Source organism: Hyperolius riggenbachi, chromosome 4 (genome assembly GCF_040937935.1).
Source record: "Hyperolius riggenbachi isolate aHypRig1 chromosome 4, aHypRig1.pri, whole genome shotgun sequence".
NCBI classification, from domain to species: domain Eukaryota; kingdom Metazoa; phylum Chordata; class Amphibia; order Anura; family Hyperoliidae; genus Hyperolius; species Hyperolius riggenbachi.
In genome coordinates this window covers 49,460,591-49,483,162 of record NC_090649.1, presented here as the reverse complement: position 1 = coordinate 49,483,162, position 22,572 = coordinate 49,460,591, and the positions used below count along the sequence as shown (strand labels likewise).

The following is a 22,572-nucleotide window of genomic DNA, read 5'->3' as shown; positions in this document are numbered from 1 at the left end:
CCCTGTGGCCATTTTTGGTAAGCTAAAGTGGAAAGAGGACAGAGAAGGTGGCAGGTGGTCCTCGACACCCAGTAGGCACCAGGCACCTGCCTAGGTTAAAGTAAACCTGTAAGGTAAAAAAGTGCCGGGGGTGGATACTTACCTCGGGAGGGGGAAGGCTTTGGATCCTAATAAGGTTTCCTCCACCACCCTCCGACCAGCTCGTCTCAGCGCTGGCAGGACAGAGCGGACGCCGACAACAATATTTACTTCAGTCTGCTGGTGCAGACGCAGTAGCAGCTCTCCGCTTGAGCTCTGGCAAAGATCCACTTTACTGTGCAGGTGCAGACAGCTTGAGCCTGCGCAGTAGAGTGGACCCAATCGGGCTAGGCTATTTCAGCCAGAGCAGAGAGCCTATACTGCACCTGTGCGCATGCTGACAAGCGCCAACAAGGAGATCCTCGGGGGCTGCCAGCGCTGCATCCCCTCTGCTGAGGAGGATGGGGGAAGCCTCGATAGGATCCAGAAGCTTCCCCCTCCCAAGGTAAATACCCCCCAGGGGCTCTTTTTTTTTATAGGTTTTAAAGAGACTCTGTAACAAAAAAAGTTCCCCTGGGGGTTACTCACCTCGCTAGGTGGAAGCCTCAGGGTCCCAATGAGGCTTCCCCCTCTGCGTTAGTTGCAGGCAATCCAGCACTGGCTCCCCCGAAGTGTCCTGCAATCCAGGCTCAACAATCGCTGACAAGGCTAATATATTTACCTTCCCTGGCTCCAGTGGGGGCACTGTTGTGGCTCTCAGCACAGAGATAGGCGAAAATAGCCGATCTCTGTCAGGTCCGCTCTACTACACAGGTGCAGGAGACTTGCACCTGCGCAGTAGAGCGGCCCGACAGCGATCGGCTATTTCCGCCTATGTCCGAGCGGAGAGCCGATACTGCGCCTGCGCTGGAGCCGGGAAGGTAAATATTAACATCCCCGCCATTCCGGGAGCTTTTCCGACACCACCGTGGGACACAGGAGGACGGGGGAAGCCTCAATAGGATCCGGAGGCTTCCCCCATCCGAGGTGAGTACCCCCCAGGGAAACTTTTTCTCCTTACAGGCTCTTTAATTGTGATGCTTGGTAGTAACTAGCTACGTCAGGTGGTGCAAGTTCACCCAGTCTTCTTGTCCCAATCAATGTGCTATATAGGGGGCAGCACAAGACAATAACAGAGGACTTCTGCTTTCAGTTTAAATATCCTCTGCTAGCAGAGAGAGATGAAAGCTTTCCAAGAATTTACAGCACGAGTTCTGCTGACTGAGGTCAAAAGCAATGCACTTATCATAAACGAGATAATTTCTTTGAAGCTGCTAATGGGTTAGAATGTCATAGCTTACAGCACCGGAAATGGACAAGTCATGGGAAGGACATTTTAATAACATCAAATCACAAAGTGCCTTTTGGGGTTTCACATTCAGGTGTGACTGGAATGACATTGTTCATCTGACTAAGGGTTTAAAACTACAAGTCTTATTGTTGGCTGTCTGCCTGGCCATGTGTGGCCTGCTCTATAGCTGTGAGCTTCTGGTCCCAGTAATAAGGAGAGGCCATCTTCTCGGCACGGCGTCAGTAGTGATAGGCGCGAAGGGCGGAGACGCAGGTACAGCCCACGGTGACCAGCTCGGTCTCCAGGGTGAAGCTATAGTCACAGTCTCTGTAGTGTTTCCGTAGAACCATCACCTCCTGCTGGATGGGATGAGACATCAAGCTGGGGTCCGCATTACCCTCAGAGTCCTCACAGGAGAATGTGAAGCAATCCGCTTCTGAGATGACAGAAGGAAATCTCTCAGGATCTGTATTCAGCCTAAAAGGGGAAAGACCAGAGGAAATATATAAAAAAAGAAGTACATGCAATAAACATACAACACCTGCTTTTGATCAATCTCCAGCTGACAGATAGACCCCCAGTCGATCTCTCCCATGTAATGTGTACCCCCGGGCTCATGGTACGAGCTGCAGGCTCACCTGTGTGCCGGCCTGCTTCCTTGTGTTATTTGTGCTTTGTGTAATGTATTCAGTATTTGTGAAGCCAGCACTGACCGGCTGCCCTATCTCCTCCTTGGTGTGCAGTATGTGGCGTGCAGAGGGAAGGAGAAGAGGCTTACCTCAATGAAGACAAAATTCATATAGTAAATTAACTTTTCTTTTTCACTGGCAACATGCGGAAGGAGGTGAGCGATGACTTACCTCCTTCCGCGTTCCAGCGCTGCGTTCCGGCACTGGTCACTTCCTGCAATGCTGCCCACTGTACAGTACATGTACGAAGTGAAGAGCGGTGAAACGCAGCGCTGGAACGTCAAGGAGATGAGTCTTCAATTCCCAGCCCGCTGCCTGATTGTACACTGCGCTAATAGCTGGAGGGGGAGCGCAGACTGGGAGAACCAGGTGTGGGGTGAAGGGGCCGACTCCCCTCCCCACCGCTGTGCCTGCTGCCCCCCTTCCTGCCTGCTACCCCCTCCAGGCTATCTATACTGGGGCAATTACAGTACCTATTGGGGGAGGGGTAGGCGGCATCTGGACAAGTTTGCCTAAGGCGGCAAAAAGTATAGAACCTAGCCCTGGTCCCATTGCCAATGCAAAATACAGTTCATTTAGTATATGAATTTTGTCTTCATTGAGGTAAGCCACCTAATCCTTTTTTCATTTTATTGGTTTTAACTCTGGGAGCCTCTCCTCCTTCCCTTTGTGGAGGGGTGTACTCTGGCCCTGTGGAGACTTGCCGCCACCAGGACCAGTGGTTGCTTTTTATGTGAAGAGAGTGACCGCACCCAGTTTCCCCTTGACACCCGAGTGGAGTCGGGTTTATACATCTCCACCTGCTTCCAGTGGTTGGTTTCCCCTTCTGCAACCTGCCTTTGAATCACCTTTCCTCACACTCCATTAATTGACCTTTGTGTGACATACTGCACTATTGGGGCTCCCATTGTCTCTGTGTTTCTCTTTTTTAGGGAGTCTACTCCCCCTCCCTGCCTACACTTAGTGGTGCTCATCCAATATTCGGGTATCCAAACTACCCAGATAATGCGAACTTTTTCCACTATCCGAACTTTGAATAGCAATTCGGATATTTTTTAAAATGCCAGCCAGTGTGTTGTAAAACGTCTGTTTTCGTTGGTTCTTATATGCAGCAAAAACTTCAGTTCCACAAATCGAAACGGTCCAGAAAATTGGGTCCTGTGGCATTTTTTGGTCCGCTCAGCGGAACGGACCATGGAACTGTATGGCCGCCGGTTCTGTTGGCAAACACTAATGTGAACCGGGCCTTACCCAGTGACCAACTGTACTACATTTGAGGCATCTGCTATTAACCACTTAACATCTCAGTCGTTTTCAGCTTATGCATCCGAGCAATGTTCACCTCCCATTCATTAGCCTATAACTTTATCACTACTTATCACAATGAACTGATCTATATCTTGTTTTTTCCGCCACCAATTAGGCTTTCTTTTGGGGGTACATTTTGCTAAGAGCCACTTTACTGTAAATGCATTTTAACAGGAAGAATAAGAAAAAAAATGAAAAAATTCATTATTTGTCAGTTTTCGGCCATTATAGTTTTAAAATAATACATGCCTCCATAATTAAAACCCACGTATTGTTATTGCCCATTTGTCACGGTTATTTCACCATTTAAATTATGTCCCTATCACAATGTATCGCGACAATATTTTATTTGGAAATAAAAGAGCATTTTTTCCGTTTTGCATACATCACTATTTACAAGCTTATAAAAAAAAAATAGAGAGAAATATTTCATCTTTACATAGATATTTAAAAAGTTTAGACCCTTAGGTAAATATTTATGGTTTTTTTTTTTTATAGTAATGTTTTTTTTGTTTTTTTTTATTAAACATTTTATGTGGGCATTTTTGGGAGGGTGGGATATAAAAGTGTTTTATTTGGGGAAATATTGGTGTATTGTAATGTTTTTGGGAATTTACTTGTAGTTTTATTTTTTGGCCACAAGATGGCAATCTCGATTTTTTTTACATGACGTCACTCTAAGCGTACAATGTACGCTTAGAGGGACACAGCTTCAGAAAGAGCGAAGCTTCCGAGAGAAGCTGTCGCTTTTTCAGCGGGGGAGAGGAATCAATGATTGGGCTCCATAGCCCGATAAATTGATTCCGTGGCTACCGACTCCGCGGCCGGGAGTGCGCGTGCTCGCGCGCGATCGGCCGCGGGAGCGCGCGGGAGCGCGCCTGTCCTCCATGACGTTTTTATACGTCAAGGAGGACAAAGTGGTTAACAGTGTAAGAATGGCAGTAATTTAAATATTCCCCTTGAAAATCAACAGATGCATTTTGATTGGCTGTTGTAGGCTCCACCCATTTTCCTGAATATTAATCCCAGTGACCAACCGTGCAAAGTTTGAGAACCCTGCCATTCAATGACCAAGCTTGCGGGCTTTCAGGTTTTCACTGGCATCAAAAATGTGTGAATGGAAGCAGTTTATCCACAAAGAAATCTGATTGGCTGTTTGTGGCTCCACCCCCCCCCCCCCCCCCCTTGGTGAATTTGAACCCCAGTCACTGTAGCAAGTTTGAAGCCTCTGCCAATAACAGTGTAAGAATGGCAGCAGTTTAAATATTCCACTTGAAAATCAATAGGTGAATTTTGATTGGCTGTTGTAGGCTCCACCCACTTTCCTGAATATTAATCCTATTCACCCAGTGACCAAGTGTGGCAAGTTTGAAAACCCTGCCATTAGCAGTGTAAGAATGGCTGCAGTTTACATTTTTCCCATTTAAAATGAATGGCTGAAATTTCTTTCGCTGTTTTATGCTCCGCCCACATTTCCTGAATTTGTAACTTTGGTCACCAAGTGACCAACTGTGCCACGTGTGGGAACTCTGGCTTCATTACTGTGAGAATGGCAGCCTTTTCCATTTTTTCCATTGACATGAATAGGTGAAATCTGATTTGGTGTTTTTAGCTCCGCCCAGGTGTGCAGGGGGAACGTGAGACCCCCAGAACATATCATCCCAGGTAGTAAGGGATCTGCATACCAAGTTTCGTTCAAATTGGTCAAGCCGTTTTCGAGTGATGGCAACACACACACACACACACACACACACACGCACGCACGCACGCACGCACGCACGCACGCATGCACGCACGCACACACACACAATTTTATATATATAGAAGATATAAACATATAGATATAATTTAGGAAGCATGCTTGCATATGGCATAAAGTGTCTTGGGAATTACCTGTATTCCCAGGGTGACAGAGAGCGGCTGTTGACCTCCATAGCCTCCAGCAGGCTTTCCATGTAATCGGTATTGATGACAGAGATGTCCACGTTTGCACTGGCAGGAGGACGGCGACTCCTCCTCCCCACACACCTCTGCCTGGGCTCTGGGGGGACAGTGTCATCACTGGGCTCTTCCTGGAGACCCATCTGTGCCATGTACTCCTCAGGGAGGAAGGCTGAGGAGCAGACCGACACCAGCACCGCCATCTGTTCAAAGGACAAAACAATGAGACTGACTAGGAAGAGGGTCGGTTCTACTCACAACAGGGCCTACGGGCAAAATAAACTCAACTTGAATCCCTTCCCTCTGGACAAACCCCCCCCCCCCCCCGAACACACCTGAGCCCCCCTTCCCTAAACCGGTATTACATTCTCCCCAGGGCCTCCAATCCAGCTTCTGGACTCCATCATGTCACCACCCAACTTAACTATGTCACTCGGGGCCCCCACAGAGACTTCAGCAGAGTAGGGTCTCACTTGTCCCAGTGCGCTCACTCCCTGTGTGCGTTCCGTCTTTGTCCAACACTTACCACATCTTCTCTGTGACCTGCAGCATGTTATTAGGTAATAGCGTGCGCTGGGTCATACAGGAAAGGCATCACTGCAAGGATGAAGACAGGTGTACATGGAGCCACGGACTGAGACGGAGAAGTGAGTGTTCTGGGGCAGTTGAGACCCTGCTCTGCCAAAAACTCTGAGGGGGCCCTGGTTGAGCACAGTTAAGTTGAAGGATAGCTTGGAGCCCTGGGACAATTGCCCAGGTGGCCTCTATGGAAGTGTCAGACCTGGCCAGGATGTAGACCTGACGTGATGAGGTCCTCCTGGATTGGAGACTGTTTCAGAAAACAAGTGATCATTACACAAACCTGGCCTGGAATTATTAAATCCCTGTTTCAGCATTCTTTTATTTTTTTAATACATATAGTAAATTTGCAATATTTAGCAATGAATTAAGTTTTGTGCAACATCTGTACATCTTACTATAAATATGTTGAAAGCACCAGGCTGGCTGGGCTCTGTAGTTTATTTTCCTGGTGACATGACATTGCAGGTTTTTTGGGGGGACAAAGTGGTGATTTTAACTCAATTCGCCACTCTTGACCAAAAAAGTCTTTATATTAATCCCGGCATGCATGCAAACCTAATACAAATCATATGCACTTCCTGACAATATTAATTGGGCCACCTCCAAGCTGCATGTATTGCATTACGTTATTAGAATCTCATTACTCCCCCCCCCATCTCTCTCTCTCCATATGGATCCCCCTCTTCACTTGGTCATTTAGATTACTTACACATATGAGTGTTGAGCCTGTGGTCTCCATTCCCCTGTCTGTAGAGCGCTGCCTGTGTTCTGGAATCTTGGAGTTATTCTTGACTTTCTGCCCCGATGTTCCTCTCTATATATACCCCCTGAACCTCCAGCTGTGAGTTCCGTAGGACACGTAAATCATATTTAGAAGTTTTGTGAAAGTCCCGGGAGTTTGGCCTCGCTGAGCTTTGCTCGTCTTTTATGGACTGTCCAGGTAAATTGCAGCTTATCTTATCGCTGGATTCAGAGATTAGAGAAACCGCAAAACGGTCACCTGTACTTCCCTAAACCGCTGCTACGGCTGGACCTGTCTGCACGGATCACACCTGGGAGATTGTCTGTTTTATAAAAATCCTCCATGTATTCTCCAGGAAAGAGGAAAAATCTTCATCATTATCTTGTCCATTTAAATGATTTTTGATGTTACATTCTTTAGCTCCCTATAGTGTCTGCTGTTAGGACCTCTTTCGCTTAGGAGGTTGAAGGTGGGGAATCCACCACTAGTGTTGGGCGAACAGTGTTCGCCACTGTTCGGGTTCTGCAGAACATCACCCTGTTCGGGTGATGTTCGAGTTCGGCCGAACAGCTGACGGTGCTCGGCCAAACCGTTCGGCCACATGGCCGAACTAAGAGCGCATGGCCGAACGTTCCCCGAACGTTCGGCTAGCGCTGTGATTGGCCGAACGGGTCACGTGGTTCGGGCCCGAACGCGCTCTGATTGGCCGAACGGTCACGTGGTTCGGGTAAATAAATACCCGAACCACGTCATATCTCCGCCATTTGTCTGTGGGTTTAGCTTTGGGTAGGAAGGCAGGGTAGTTCGCTCTCCAGCCACGCTAGCCAGGGTCCCCCCCAGTCATTGTGTGTCGCTGCTGGGAACAGTAGTACACCGCTCGCTCAGCCACACTATATATAGCATTGTTTACTGCCACTGTGTACCTCGCTCAGCCACGCTATATATATAGCATTGTGTTTTCTGACACTCTGTGTACACGGCTTAGCCTGACTAATATAGCATTGTGTGTACTGCCACTGTGCACCTCGCTCAGCCACGCTATATATAGCATTGTGTGTACTGCCACTGTGCACCTCGCTCAGCCACGCTATATATAGCATTGTGTGTACTGCCACTGTGCACCTCGCTCAGCCACGCTATATATATAGCATTGTGTTTTCTGACACTCTGTGTACACGGCTTAGCCTGACTAATATAGCATTGTGTGTACTGCCACTGTGCACCTCGCTCAGCCACGCTATATATAGCATTGTGTGTACTGCCACTGTGCACCTCGCTCAGCCACGCTATATATAGCATTGTGTGTACTGCCACTGTGCACCTCGCTCAGCCACGCTATATATATAGCATTGTGTTTTCTGACACTCTGTGTACACGGCTTAGCCTGACTAATATAGCATTGTGTGTACTGCCACTGTGCACCTCGCTCAGCCACGCTATATATAGCATTGTGTGTACTGCCACTGTGCACCTCGCTCAGCCACGCTATATATAGCATTGTGTGTACTGCCACTGTGCATCTCGCTCAGCCACGCTATATATAGCATTGTGTTTTCTGACACTCTGTGTACACGGCTTAGCCTGACTAATATAGCATTGTGTGTACTGCCACTGTGCACCTCGCTCAGCCACGCTATATATAGCATTGTGTTTTCTGACACTCTGTGTACACGGCTTAGCCTGGCTATATAGCATTGTGTGTACTGCCACTGTGCACCTCGCTCAGCCACGCTATATATAGCATTGTGTTTACTGCCACTCTGTGTACACCGCTCAGCCAGACTATATACCGTTGTTTACTGACACTCTGTGTACACCGCTCAGCCAGGCTATATACCATTGTTTACTGACACTCTGTGTACACGGCTCAGCCTGACTATAAAGCATTGTGTGTACTGCCACTGTGCACCTCGCTCAGCCACGCTATATATAGCATTGTGTTTTCTGACACTCTGTGTACACGGCTTAGCCTGGCTATATAGCATTGTGTGTACTGCCACTGTGCACCTCGCTCAGCCACGCTATATATAGCATTGTGTTTTCTGACACTCTGTGTACACGGCTTAGCCTGACTATATAGCATTGTGTGTACTGCCACTGTGCACCTCGCTCAGCCACGCTATATATAGCATTGTGTTTTCTGACACTCTGTGTACACGGCTTAGCCAGACTATATAGCATTGTGTGTACTGCCACTCTGTGTACACCGCTCAGCCAGACTATATAGCATTGTGTTTACTTCCACTCTGTGTCTGCTGGGCCTGGGAACAGTAGTACACCGCTCACCCGCCACTGTATAGCATTGTGCTCTGTGTCGCTGCTGGGAATAGTGGTACACCGCTCACCCGCCACTGTATAGCATTGTGCTCTGTGTCGCTGCTGGGAATAGTGGTACTGTATAGCATTTCTGTACTGCCACTGTACTGCTGCCAGTCAGCGTGTACTGTAAGGATAAGTGAAATGAGGAAGAAATCCGGTGAAAGAGGAAGGGGCAAGGGAAGAGGTGTTTCCCCTGACGGTTCACGTACAGGCCACAGGGGAGCACCCAAGAAAACCCACTCAATACCGCCCATGTTGTCCAGGACAACAACCCTCACAAATCCAAAAGAACAGGACCAGATAATTACTTGGATGACCTCTCAAGCGTCCAGCAGTGGGTTAAGCAGCACCAGCACATCACGCACGAGGTCCGAGTCCTCAGCCAGTTACAAGGAGCCAGTGGGCACAAAGCTGACACAACCGGCAGCGACACCACGCACACAACTGCCAGATAACCAGTCCTATGAATTACCTCAGGACACAATGGGGTATTCGCAGGAGCTATTCCCAGCCCAACAAACTTCCACCTATGAAAGGTCAATGGAGGAACAGCCAGAAATGTTGTGCCCGGATTCACAACCATTAACTGTGGGAAATGCACCGCGCACTGAAATACAAGGCGAGTCCGAGGAGGACTCGGAAACCCAAATCCCAGAGCAAGTTGGGCAGGAGGGGTTGCAATTGCAGGAGGTCGGCCGACAAGATCTGGAAGACGACGTTGGAGTGAGCTGCGCAGAGGTTGTTCTGGGGAGCTCTACTCCACGGCGGCGGCCCCCCACAATGACATATGACGAGTTTGAGGAGATGGAAGAGGAGGGTATGGACAATGTGGACAGAGATCCAGATTTTATTTGTGAACGAGAACATCGCCGTCGTAGCAGCAGCACAGATGAGTCTGTTGAAGAACCCACTGCTGCACGAGTTCGCCTTGTGCCACAAGGTAGGCGGCGCGCAATTTCAGGCACCACAAGCGTGGAAGTTCAAGTGAGAGGCAAAAGAGGAGGAAACAGAAATCGCCAGCAAGGAGGCAGGTGCTCCAAAGTCTGGGCTTTCTTTGAAGACTGCACTGAGGATGTTACCATGGCGATTTGCAAGGTGTGCAAGACTCGCCTGAGCAGGGGGAAAAGTATTAACAACCTCTCCACCACCAGCATGAGCCGCCACATGCTATCCAAACATCCCACTCTGTGGGCAAACGCGGCAGGACAGGGTACCAGCAACACTGCCTCCCTTGGGTTCACCAGACTCACCACCAGACCCGCCTCAGCAGCAGCAGTAGCCCAGCCATTGCGTGGTTCACAACATTCACAAACATCAGACGACGCTGACACTGTCACTTTCCGGAGTAGTGCTCTTGAGGTCTCCCAGTGTTCATCAAACACAACAACCAACAGCCCTTCCGTGTGCAGCGCTACGGTTCAGTTGTCTGTGTCGGAGATGTTTGAGCGCAAGAGGAAATTGCCAGCAAATGACCCCCGGGCCGTGGCAGTAACAGCCAGCATAGCCAAGCTTCTGGCCTGCGAAATGCTGCCATATCGAGTGGTGGAGACAAACAGCTTCAAGGGCATGATGTCAGTGGCCATCCCACGTTACGTGGTTCCCAGCCGCTACCACTTTGCGCGCTCTGCAGTGCCTGAGTTGCATGAGCACATGGTCAGCAAAATAACCCGAAGCTTGAAGAATGCCGTTGCCTGCAAGGTTCACCTCACCACTGACACTTGGACGAGTGCGTTCGGACAGGGTCGATACATCTCCCTTACCGCGCACTGGGTGAACCTTGTGGAGCCTGGCAGCGATTCCTCACCTGCTACGGCGCGGGTGTTGCCCACGCCGCAAACAGCTGCACCACCGTCCCTCCCACTGGATAACAACAGCAGCACCTACCTCTCAGACTCCTTCTCCTCCAACGCATCTCAAAGCTGTACCTCATCCGGAAACGCTAACCCAGCAGCAGTAGGATCGTGGAAGCAGTGCAGCACAGCTGTTGGCATGCGTCAGCAAGCGTTGCTGAAGCTGATCTGCCTTGGGGATAAGCAGCACACAGGGGAGGAAATTTGGAAGGGAATAAAGGAACAGACGGATTTGTGGCTGGCACCGCTGGACTTGAAACCGGGCATGGTTGTGTGTGATAATGGGAGTAATCTCATTCGCGCTTTAAGGTTGGCTAAGCTGACACACATCCCTTGCCTGGCACACGTGATGAACCTAGTAGTTCAGCGGTTCCTGAGGACATACCCAGGCGTGGCCGATCTTCTGTTGAAGGTGCGTCGAGTGGCCAAACATTGTAGAAATTCCAGTACTGCTTCGGGGGCACTCGCCAAGATGCAGGAGCGCTTCAATCTCCCCCACCATCGCTTGCTGTGTGATGTCCCTACGCGCTGGAATTCTACGCTGCACATGCTAGCACGCTTTTGTGAGCAGAAGAGTGCAGTGGTCCAGTACATGACGGCGCAGTACCGAGGCGCATCCGGACAGCTGCCAAGCTTCTGTGGATCCGATTGGGCCAACATGTTGGACCTCTGCCAAGTCCTCCAAAATTTTGAGCAATCCACGTTGCTTGTGAGCAGTGACAACTCTTCAGTCAGCATTACCATACCACTGCTGTGTTTACTGAAGAGGTCAATGTTGAAAATCAAGGAAACAGCTGTCATGATGCAACTGGGGGAATCTGAAGGAGAAAACGATCAGCGTGATGGTACCAACATCAGGCCATCCGCCTCAGGGAACGCTGGCCCCAGCAGCTATGACGAAGAAGAGGAGGAGGAACAGCTGGAGTTGGAGCAGGAATTTCATGCCACCAGTGACGAGGGCCAGAGCGGTGCACGTTGGACTTCCACAATTCAACGCGAATGGTCAGCAGAAGCAGACCAGGAGGAAGGTGACGACTATGATGCATCACAACAACTATCACAACGCTCACAAGAGGATGATGAGGATTCTGGTAGGACTCTGGCACACATGGCTCAATTCATGCTAGACTGCATTCAACGTGACCCACGCATTGTGCGCATTCTGGACAACACCAATTACTGGGTTTATACCCTTCTGGATCCACGGTACAAACACAATGTTCCAAAACTGCTTGAAGAAAGAGTCAGACAGGTCAAAATGGAAGAATACCAGCAGGCCCTTGTGGAGACTTTAGAGAGGAGATTGACATCCTCCCCCTCCTCTAGCCAGTTGTACGCAGACAGACTGACTTCCGCAAACCCAGGACGACCAGGAGGGCAGCAAACAACGCAAGCCGCAGCTAGTGCCCAAAAGGGAATGGTATCGGCAGTGTCCTTGGAGTGGGAAAATTTTCTGACACCCATGCAGCAGCAGCCCACTGAACAGCAAGCGTGCAGATCCACCTCCAACACCGATCGCCTGGAGAAGATGGTCAAGGACTACATGTCAGATGACGTAGCTGTGTCGAACAATCCATCTGCACCCTTCAACTATTGGGTATCGAAGCTAGACACCTGGCACGAACTGGCAATGTACGCAATAGAGGTGCTGGCTTGCCCAGCAGCCAGCGTTATGTCGGAACGTTGTTTCAGTGCTGCCGGAGGCATCGTCACAGATCGGCGTATCCGCCTCTCCACAGAAAATGCAGACCGTCTGACTCAAATTAAAATGAATCAATCCTGGATTGGAAATGACTACGCAACACTCCAGGACCCCAACCAAGTAACATGACCAATGAACATCTGGGATGGTGTAGCATTTCCGGTCCCTGTTTATTGAACCTCTCATCTGTATTACATTTATGACTGCATGGCGGCAAAAAGCATTGCTGCTATATCCGCACGCTTTTTGTCCTCATGCAAGGCCTAGGTTGTTGTGTCTCAAAAACCGTGGCCTTCTCCTCCTGCGCCTGCTCCTGTTCCATCACGTCTGCTGCTGCTGGGTTAGCGTTGCCGCGTGGTCCCTGTTTATTGAACCACTTATCTTTATTACATTTATGACTGCATGGCGGTACAAAGCATGCTATCCGCACGCTTCTTGCCCTCATGCAAGGCCTGGGTTGTTGTGTCTCACAAAGCGTGGCCTTCTCCTCCTGCGCCTGCTCCTGTTCCATCACGTCTGCTGCTGCTGGGTTAGCGTTGCCGCGTGGTCCCTGTTTATTGAACCACTTATCTTTATTACATTTATGACTGCATGGCGGTACAAAGCATGCTATCCGCACGCTTCTTGCCCTCATGCAAGGCCTGGGTTGTTGTGTCTCACAAAGCGTGGCCTTCTCCTCCTGCGCCTCCTCCTGTTCCATCACGTGTGCTGCTGCTGGGTTAGCGTTACCGGTCCCTTTTCCTGGAACCTCTTATATGTATTACATTTATGACTGCATGCCGACAAAAAACATGTTACCTGTGCAAAGAAAACAGACATTTCCCGCATTTAAAAGACAGTTTTCCCTTTGAAACTTTAAAATCGATTTTCTCAAAAACTATAAGCTCTTTTTGCTAATTTTTTTTTCCTCTTGTACCCACTCCCAAGGTGCACATACCCTGTAAATTTGGGGTATGTAGCATGTAAGGAGGCTTTACAAACCACAAAAGTTCGGGTCCCCATTGACTTCCATTATGTTCGGAGTTCGGGTCGAACACCCGAACATCGCGGCCATGTTCGGCCCGAACCCGAACATCTAGATGTTCGCTATTGGCTGCTCATGTGTGCCGGGCAGGCCCTTGGCAGCCCATGGCATAGGCAGTGGAGAAGTGGCCTCCGCATATAGTCACATCAGAGCGCATCTGTGCTTAGACAGTATTTTTCAGAACATAAGACACACTATTTCTCCCCCAAAAAAGGGGAAAAAAGTCACTGGGTCTTATATTCCAAATACAGGGAGTCCCTGATTTATTATTGCCCGCCGGTGCAGATACGAATTGCTGACCCGCAATGTCGGGGACTCCCTGTATTGTCCCCGTGCACTCGTCCACTCTCCACCATGTCCTTATCCGCTCCCCCTGAATAAATGAAAGCAGCCAGTGCATCTCTTACCTAATTCATTGGAGCTGCGGCGATCAGAGACCTCTCCTCTCTCCCTTACTGCTCCCCTAGTGCTGGATTCTGCTGATTGCGTCATTAACAGAAGCCAGCCCTAGAGGGTCAGTGAGAGAGAGGAGAAGTCTCTCATCGCCGCAGGCTATGATGGATGAGGTAAGCCATGCTGCCACTGCTGTAATTTATTCAAGGGGAAAGGAGGAAAACACAGGAGGGAGCGAGAGGGATAGAAGGGGACACCTGGAGACACGTGGGGACAGAGGGGTACACATGGGGACAGAATGGGGACAGAATGGGACACATGGGGGACACTTGGAGGACTCATGAGGTACAAGGGGGGCACAATAATTGGGGGAGAACATCTACAAGATGCTCCTGGACTATGGACACACCAGGTTTAGTATATTTTTTTCCCCCTGGTTTTGCCCTCTTAGCCTAGGTGGGCCGTATAGTCCAGAGTGTCTTATATTCCAAAAAAGAAAGTAATGTGTTTTTTAGAAACAAAACCAGAGCTGTACAAACACAAAAGATACCTCGGAATCAAAGCACTCTCAGCCCCTATGAGCTAAAATTTTGTATAAAAACTAATTAGGCCCCAAAAATATCCAAAGTTCCCATCTTCAGACATGAAAGCTGAGATGAGAGACTGGAGTGGAGCACCATGGCCAGCTGCTCTGCGACAACCCAACTAAGGGCAACTCTGCCACAGTACCGGGCTGTCCAGTGGGGGACAGGAGTGGCCTAGAGACTGAGCGTCCCAGAGACCAAGAACTCAAGAGGGCTGGAGGAAGCTCCAGGTGAGTATGGAACCTGAGACTTCTTTTTTTCTCAGCTTCCCTTTAATTGGGGTGTTTGGTCCAGTGGTCTGTGATGGAAACACTGCAAACAAACCTAGATAAGGAAATGGACATGTGTAAATGGTTGCATGTTCTCCCATAGGCAAGCATTGTATTCTTACAATTATGGATTCCTATTTCAGATACAAAAGTCAGAAATAACATATCTGTCTGGCAGCTGGTACCAACTTTTAGATCTGATTGTGAAACCCCTGCACATGCTATCAACACCAAATGTTCTATGCAGGTCAGGGCAATTACTGGATAAACCAATAAGATTAAAAAAAAATACCTTGCAGTTTTTGAGAAAATGAATTTTCAAAGTTCTGGCACAAATTAGGCAACAAGCAAATTCCAAAGCTGTGCACAAACTTTTCATTTTCCTTGGTTGCAAAAAGATTTTTGATCTTCTGTGTGCAATCACCTTTACAGTAAATGGTGCCATTTCACATAGCTCCCAATTGTCCCTTTTTCGGAGGGACTGTCCCTCTTTGGAAGCCCTGTCCCTCTGTCTCACTTTCCTCCTCATTTGTCCCTCTTTCAGGACTTCTATGTAAATATATATATTTCTCTACTAAAAATGTGTTTGATTGACTGTAAACTTTATTCCTATCCTTTAAATTGATATATTACTAATTTTAAAATGTTACTATGAAGGAAAATGAACCAGGATAGAAAGTACCAGTGTGGTTTGAATTATAAAACAACATATTTCTCTTATGAAATCTTTATGGTATACGTGACTAGAGGTGTGATGGGGCGTTATCAGGGGTGTGGCAGGGGCGTGGCATTTTTTTTTAACTCCCAAAATATTAATGATTGTAAGGGTCTTACCAGGGGCCTAACTAGGGGGCATGTGATAGCAGGGTCGGCCCAGAGCTCTGGGAGACTCCAACTACTAACCTAACCTTCCCTTTCTCCGATATAGAGGAAATTAATTTGGGTGTCATCAGCATAGAGGTGACATTGAAAGCCAAAAGAGCTTATTAATTGTCCCAGGTTAGTGAGTCCCATGTCTAAAGCCCAATCTACGATTCGATTATGATTCTATTCACAATTCGATTAAATCCGACATGTCCGATCGGGATTCGATTCGATTCAATTCGCCACTGTTTTGCAATGGCAAATCGAACTGAATCGAATCGAATCCGATCGGACATATCGGATTTAATCAGATCGTAAATAGAATCGTAATAGAATCGCACAAAGAATCGTATTGTGTAGATTGGGCTTTAGACAAATTTGTGCTTTCACATGACTAAAAAGTTATACTTTTTTCCAGTCTTTCTGCTTGTGTTCTGTATCAAGTATGATTTATTATGACCACTACTGGCTGTATTTTGGAAGCTCGGGTTTCTTTGTTTTGGATGTGTTGTTTAGGAACGGATGTCATGTGGCAATGATGTTACTGTTTAGCAGTTTATTGCCTCTATCTGTCTTTATCTGACTCTAATATCGCAGACAGCTCCTGTAGTGCTTGACTGGCAATTCCAGCTGCCTGGTTAATTAGTGATGATTCTTTTCCAGTCCACAATCTTCCCGATTTCTATTGTCACGTTCACTTTTTATTATGAAATTGATGAAAAATGATGTCAGCGAATTAAGCCCCAGGTAAGCAGGGATGGATCTAGGGGGGGGGGGGGGGGGGGGCAAGCGGGTATCTTGCCCCAGGCGCAGTTTGTTGAATTCTTAAAGCAGCGGCAAAATGAATGGCAGTTTAGGCGCCAAAACCTGACCTTTGGGCGCCAAAACCTGACCTTGCCCCAGGCGCAACTTGGTCTTGATCCGCCCCAGCAGGTAAGTATGATTTTTTTTGTTTTTTTCATCTCAGGTTCTCTTTAAGAAAGAGATGGACAGTAATTTTAACTCATAAAGGGGCACTGTTGACTAACATATTAAAAGGAGGCAGATGATGGTAATTATTGTTTTGAGATTTATTTGTATTGATTGTTGGAACTCTTCTGCATTTGCCAGAACAAAATTCTGACCTATAAAGACTTTTGGTTGGGACCCCCCCCCCCAAAAAAAAAGACAACTTAGGTCTTAGGTAGCCAGAGGTACCCCCCAGAATTAGGAATTAGGAGCCCCCCATGATTGGTAGCCAGGGGTACCCCCAGTACTAGGTAGCCCCCCAGTATAGGTAGCCAGAAGTGCTCCCCACTAAAGGCAGCCAAAGGTACCACCAGTATTAGGTAGCTCCCCAGTATGGATAGTCACAGCACAGGGGTCTCCAGTAATAAATAGGCCCCCAGTATAGGTAGCCAGAGGGACCCCCAGTATTAGGTAGCCCCCAGTTTAAATACCTTCTCTCAGGGGGCCCACTGATGACTCCATTATTGCTTCCAGGCGCTTGCCATTGGCACTGGGCCCCACTTGGTAGGCAGAGAGTAGTCAAAATCCAGGCAGAGGTCGGTGCAGGCGGCTGGCAGAGAGTAGTCAAAATCCAGGCAGAGGTCGGTGCAGGTGGCCAGCAGAGAATAGTCAAAATCCAGGCAAAAATCTGGCAGAAGCACTTCGCTCTGAAGCAGTTGGGAACCAAATGGCTATATTGTAAACATCCTATGCTTTCAAATGAGCTTATCTGCCATCTCTGCTATGGCAGTCAGGTGACACAGGGAAGAGATCAAATTACAACTTGTGATTATACACAAATGAGGAGGAATTAGACAGGAAGGATAACTCTCACGGGTCGCTCACGGGACCCAGGAGATCAAAGGGATCGGCGGTTTGAGCCAGCCCGAGCTGAGCTTGGGCTTACCGCTTCAAGCAGCTGTCACTCAGGCCGAGCTCAGCTCGGGAATACCGCCAGGGGGGTTAATAATTAATGCTTGAAAATGTTTCACAGGTCATGAATATGCTATAATTGTAAACGGGCGATGAGCAATGCCCGAAATATTGATGAATAATACATTCATGACCAACTTTTTCCCTCCCAAGATGCCAGGATGCAATGGGAGGAGGGTCAGCCTGAAGCAGGGGGCGGAACTTGAAATCCCGCCTCCCAAACAGAGTTCTAAAAAGAGAGCAGGCCTGGCTGTCATGTGAACCTGCCAATTTCCAACGTACAGACAACTTCCAAAGGATCCCCGTGGAGATAGCTTGCTAAGGTGGGACTTCTAAATATAAGGAGGACTTTCGGTAAGGACATTGTATTTCCTAGTGATGAGCAGAAATTTTTCAGTCGTAATCTCACATCGAAATTCGCACTTATGATGCAAAATCGTAATGCAAAATTTCAGGAAAAATCGTAATTAATTTTGTCTGTTGTAATCAGGAACTTGCAATTTGCATAATTTTCGCATAATTTATTTTCCGACTTTAGCGGTTAATAATAGCACAGCCCCCATGCTGTTGTCACCAAAATTGCTATGTATGTTAGGAAGAATAGTGAGTACAAGTCACACAATTTTTTTGCAAAAAGACCTTATATTTTTTTTGAGAAAATCCCTTTTAAAAATGCAAAGGAAAATGTTTTTTTAAACTGTCATTTTTCTGAGTTAAAAAAAACATAAAAATGCATTTATAAAAGTTATTTTTTTTTTTTTAAATACACTTGACTTGTACCCACTATTCCTAGCTTACATTTTCCTATTTAAAATGAATGGCTGAAATTTGATTGGCTGTTTTATGCTCCACCCATTTTTCCTGGCTTTGTAACCTCGGTCACCAAGTGACCAACTGTGCCATGTGTGGGGACTCTGGCTTGAATACTGTGAGAATGGCAGCCTTTCACATTTTTTCCATTGACATAAATGAGTGAAATCTGATTTGCTGTTTGTAGCTCCGCCCACATGTGCAGGGGACGCGAGATCCCCAGAACATATCATCCCAGATAGTAAGGAATCTGCATACCAAGTTTCGCTCAAATCGGTCAAGGTGTTTTCGAGTGATCGCGGCACATACATACATACATACACACGTACATCCGATTTTATACATATAGATTATTGTAAACATTAAGCACTTTTTTTCCTTTTCTTTATTTTCACTGGAGTTCCCCTTTAAGCAGACTGTGATTGTCTATTGTTGTGACTTAGATGAAGATCAGATCCCATGTTATGACCAATGTGTGCAGAAATCCATATGCTTCCAAAGGGTTCACATACTTTTTGCTACTGTATATAGCAATTTTGGTGACAACAGCTTATATGCAGAGGGGGGGGAGATGGGAAAGCGAACAAAAAGCTGGGAGGACAAGGCATTTTTAATATTAGTGGTTCCTTTTGAAGTCAGAAACAACTTAAACTGATTGATAGAGGTTTGAGGTATGCCCCGATCTGTAATATTAACAAGTTCAATACCTACATAGATGAGCATACATTTACTAGGAAGTTAAACATCAAAAATATTTTCTCAAGAAAGAGGGCCCTACTACAAGAGTTAATCCTGCATAGGAGTATAGGTTCACTAACCGAAGAAACAGATCCACATTAACCCCCCCTCGTCGCTTTAAATGTATCAGGAGGCTCTGGACTGGAACACAATTTTGAGAACGGACGAATTTCCATGTTAAACACGAAATTCTGATTTGTTTGTGTTACGTAAACGATCGTAATTATGGAAAACAATCGTAAATACAGAAATTCCACATAAACACAACATTTGCGTAATTTCGTGGAATTCGTAAAATTTCGATTCGTAATTTTGCAAATTACGCACAATTTTGCATAATTGTAATTATGTAATTACGCTCATCACTAAGAGACACCAAGCATACTTTGCAGGTTCTTGATGGATTGCTGGTAACAGAGCATACGCTATTGGGTACAGCTGTTGTTTCTTCTTTATATACCTGAATCCCCCATGAACCTGGCTTGTGGGCAGTCAGAGAGTATCTGACTAAAACTAATATGAAACAGGAGCAATGAGAGTTTATTTTATGTTTATTAAAATTCGCCCTTAAAGAAAACCTGTACTGAAAAAAAAGCTCCCCTGGGGGGTACTCACCTCAGTAGGGGGAAGCCTCTGGACCCTATCGAGGCTTCCCCCGTCCTCCTGTGTCCCGCGGCGGTCTCGCTGCAGCCCCCGGAACGCACAGGCGACAAATCCGACAGCCTGTGCAATATTTACCTTTTCGGCTTCAGCGGGGGCGCTGTTGCGGCTCTTCAGACGGAGATAGGCGAAAATAGCTGATCTCCGTCAGGTCCGCTCTACTGCGCAGGCGCAGGAGACTTGTGCCTGCGCAGTAGAGCGGCCCGACGGAGATCGGCTATTTTCACCTATATCCATGGGAAGAGTGGATACTGCGCCTGCGCTGGAGCCAAAAGGTAAATATTTACATCGCCGCCGCTCCGGGAGGATTTTCTCAGCCGCCGTGGGACCGAGGAGGATGGGGAAGCCTCAATAGGATCCGGAGGCTTCCCCCACCCGAGGTGAGTACCCCCCAGGGGAGGTTTTTTCATTACAGATTTTCTTTAAGCATAATTATTTTTGGCATGAAGGAGAATTTTACTTACAGAGACGTGGATGCGCCATGGGAGCAGGATATGCCCTGGGCTTCGTGAACATATTCATGGCAGTGTGGGAGGAAGATGTGCTTTTGAAAACAGAGTCTTCTAAGGTCATAAATTGGTCAAGGTACATCAAAGACCTGTTAATTCTATAGGAAGGAACTGAGCCGGAATTTCAGTCATATATACAGATGCTGAATAATAATGTATTGAACATCGAACTTAATGCTGTATGTAGTAAGGACTTGATGGTGTTTCTGGATTTGGAGACGTCCAAAAATGGGAGTGAGCTCTGGACCAGAACACATTTTAAAAGCACCGATAGGAACGGCTACATACCAGTAGGAAGTTGCCACCACCCTCAGTGGATGAGGGCTATCCCTAAAGACAAATTTCTTCATTTAAGAAGGAATTACTCTACACTAGATGACTACCACCAACAGTCCACCAAGTTAGCCAGAGATTTTGTGATAAGGGCTATTCAGGGTAGATAGGGCCAGCACTTTCATGTCTAGACCTAAAGAGGGGGGAAATTTTGATTTTGGATTCCTTACTGGATTCAGCAAGCAACATAGGCAATTGGAAACTGTTATCAATAAGCACTGGGGCAAATTGAAACAAGATCCTATTCTTAAAAAAGTGATCCCCGATAAGCCCATGTTTTTGTACCGTAGAGCCCCCAATTTAAAAGACCATCTAGCTCCAAGTTGTGTCAACCCTCCTCAACAACTAACCAACCCTTGGCAGGAGGATGGTTTTTACCCCTGACGGGCTTGTAGAGCATGTGAGGAGGGGCTGACAGTAAGAAGTAAGACTGTGCAGAACTGGTAGAACTTTTAAAGTTAAAGTGGTATAAAACCCTGATATAATATTCAATAAAAACATGTTTTCCTACTTTTTCTATGCCATACGGTTAGCATATTTGCATTTGTGCATAAGTATTATTATTCATTTAGAAATTACAAGTTCCCAAAAGTACAGTTTTTTGCTTTGTGAGCAGACTTTGCATTTTATTCATAACTGGTTTTATTCATTATGTATTGGAGGCAGAAATGCTTTGAGTGTCTGTCTGTGTCCAGCAGCTTCTGCACAGTCAGAGAATGTGTCACATTCCTTACTTGATACATTTAAGTAAACACAAGATAACATTATCTGAACTTTGGATGCCTCCACATTTCTGTGCACTGAACTTTCCAGCCCTGTGTGTAACCTTTTTTAATGCTGGTCTAGTATAAAAAAAAATGCTGGTTGTATATAATATGCTGTAAATCATTTTTTAGAGCAAAGAAGAAATGCTGAGTTATATTCCGCTTTAAGTGGTTCATATCATGCCGCACCAAGTATGCAGCATATTTGATCTGGTGTGAGTGCGGCCTCCAATACATAGGGCGTACCACCAGAGCACTGCATAAAAGGTGGGGTGAGCATTTATGTAACTCAGCCAAAGGCTTTTCGAAACAATTTATCTAGACATGTTGGGGAAAAGCATAATTGTTGCATTAAAACCCTCAGGATTTGTGGGCTTGAAAAATTGACACCGAGCTGGAGGGGGTGTAATAGGGAGAGAACCATCTCCCAAAAAAGAAACTGAATGGATACATAAAATGAATACCTTTTGGGCATAATGTTGCCATAGATTTGAATTGCTTCATCAATAATAGCTAGTATGTAGTTTCGCTACTGTCTGGGGTGGGGAGAGGAGCAGGTGGAGATATTACACAAGTGGGGGTATGTGTAAAAAAATCATTTGGGGTATGTGTCCTGAATTTGCATTGACTTAGATGCCCCTAATTTCTATTGACGCTCCTAATTTGTATTGACGTTCCGTATTTGACATATAGGTGAATAAATTGTATTCTGAAATATATTCATTATGTGGAATAACCTTTAAATCTGTATACTTTGAGGCTAAATCTGTTTATGACGCAAATAATTTTGTATCCTGACTTCCATCTAGCCACATTTGCGGCCTTTGGTGCATGTGCAGTTGGCTGCTTGGGTGGCAGCATTAAAGGTAGACGCAGGGGCAGTAGCAGCTTTGACGGCAATCTGCTTTTAGCATAAATAGATGTCACTCGCCGTGGCCCCGTAGCCCCTGTGGAGTTGCTAAGGCAAGGAAACATTGGGCGGAGCCACAGAGTGACGATAATACGTGTGACGCTGGTCAGGCGTGGCCGGGTTGAATCACGTGGAAGTTTTTGGGGGTGAGCATTTGCATTCCCTTTGAAGTCCACACCTAATGACATGTAAATATCGCAACCCACCAGCAGCTGACATTCATTTGCACACTTGTCTGAAAGAACCTGGCCATAGGCATTGTTAAGCTAATGTCAATGCAAAGACCCTATTGTCACATGTAAATATACCTTGA

At 46.9% G+C, this 22,572-nt stretch overlaps 1 protein-coding gene across 1 annotated transcript; it reads right to left on the bottom strand.

The window, feature by feature from the left end:
- Positions 1–1,387: 1,387 nt before the first annotated feature.
- LOC137570347 (interleukin-17F-like) lies at positions 1,388–6,651 on the bottom strand. The gene is made up of 3 exons (XM_068278995.1): positions 6,578–6,651; positions 5,239–5,489; positions 1,388–1,825 (listed from the first exon to the last, which is right to left on the bottom strand). The coding sequence occupies exons 1-3, from the start codon at positions 6,605–6,607 to the stop codon at positions 1,588–1,590; spliced, it is 519 nt and encodes a 172-aa protein (XP_068135096.1). The 5' UTR covers positions 6,608–6,651; the 3' UTR covers positions 1,388–1,587.
- Between the last annotated feature and the right edge of the window lie 15,921 nt (positions 6,652–22,572).

Excerpts from the sequence above, each read along its gene's own strand:
- LOC137570347 (XM_068278995.1), bottom strand. The coding sequence starts at position 6,607 with ATGGAGACCACAGGCTCAACACTCATATGT. Across the intron at positions 5,490-6,577 it reads CAGGCTCAACACTCATATGT|ATGGCGGTGCTGGTGTCGGT; the intron begins GTAAGTAATCTA and ends TCCTTTGAACAG. Across the intron at positions 1,826-5,238 it reads CTGTCACCCTGGGAATACAG|GCTGAATACAGATCCTGAGA; the intron begins GTAATTCCCAAG and ends TTCCCCTTTTAG.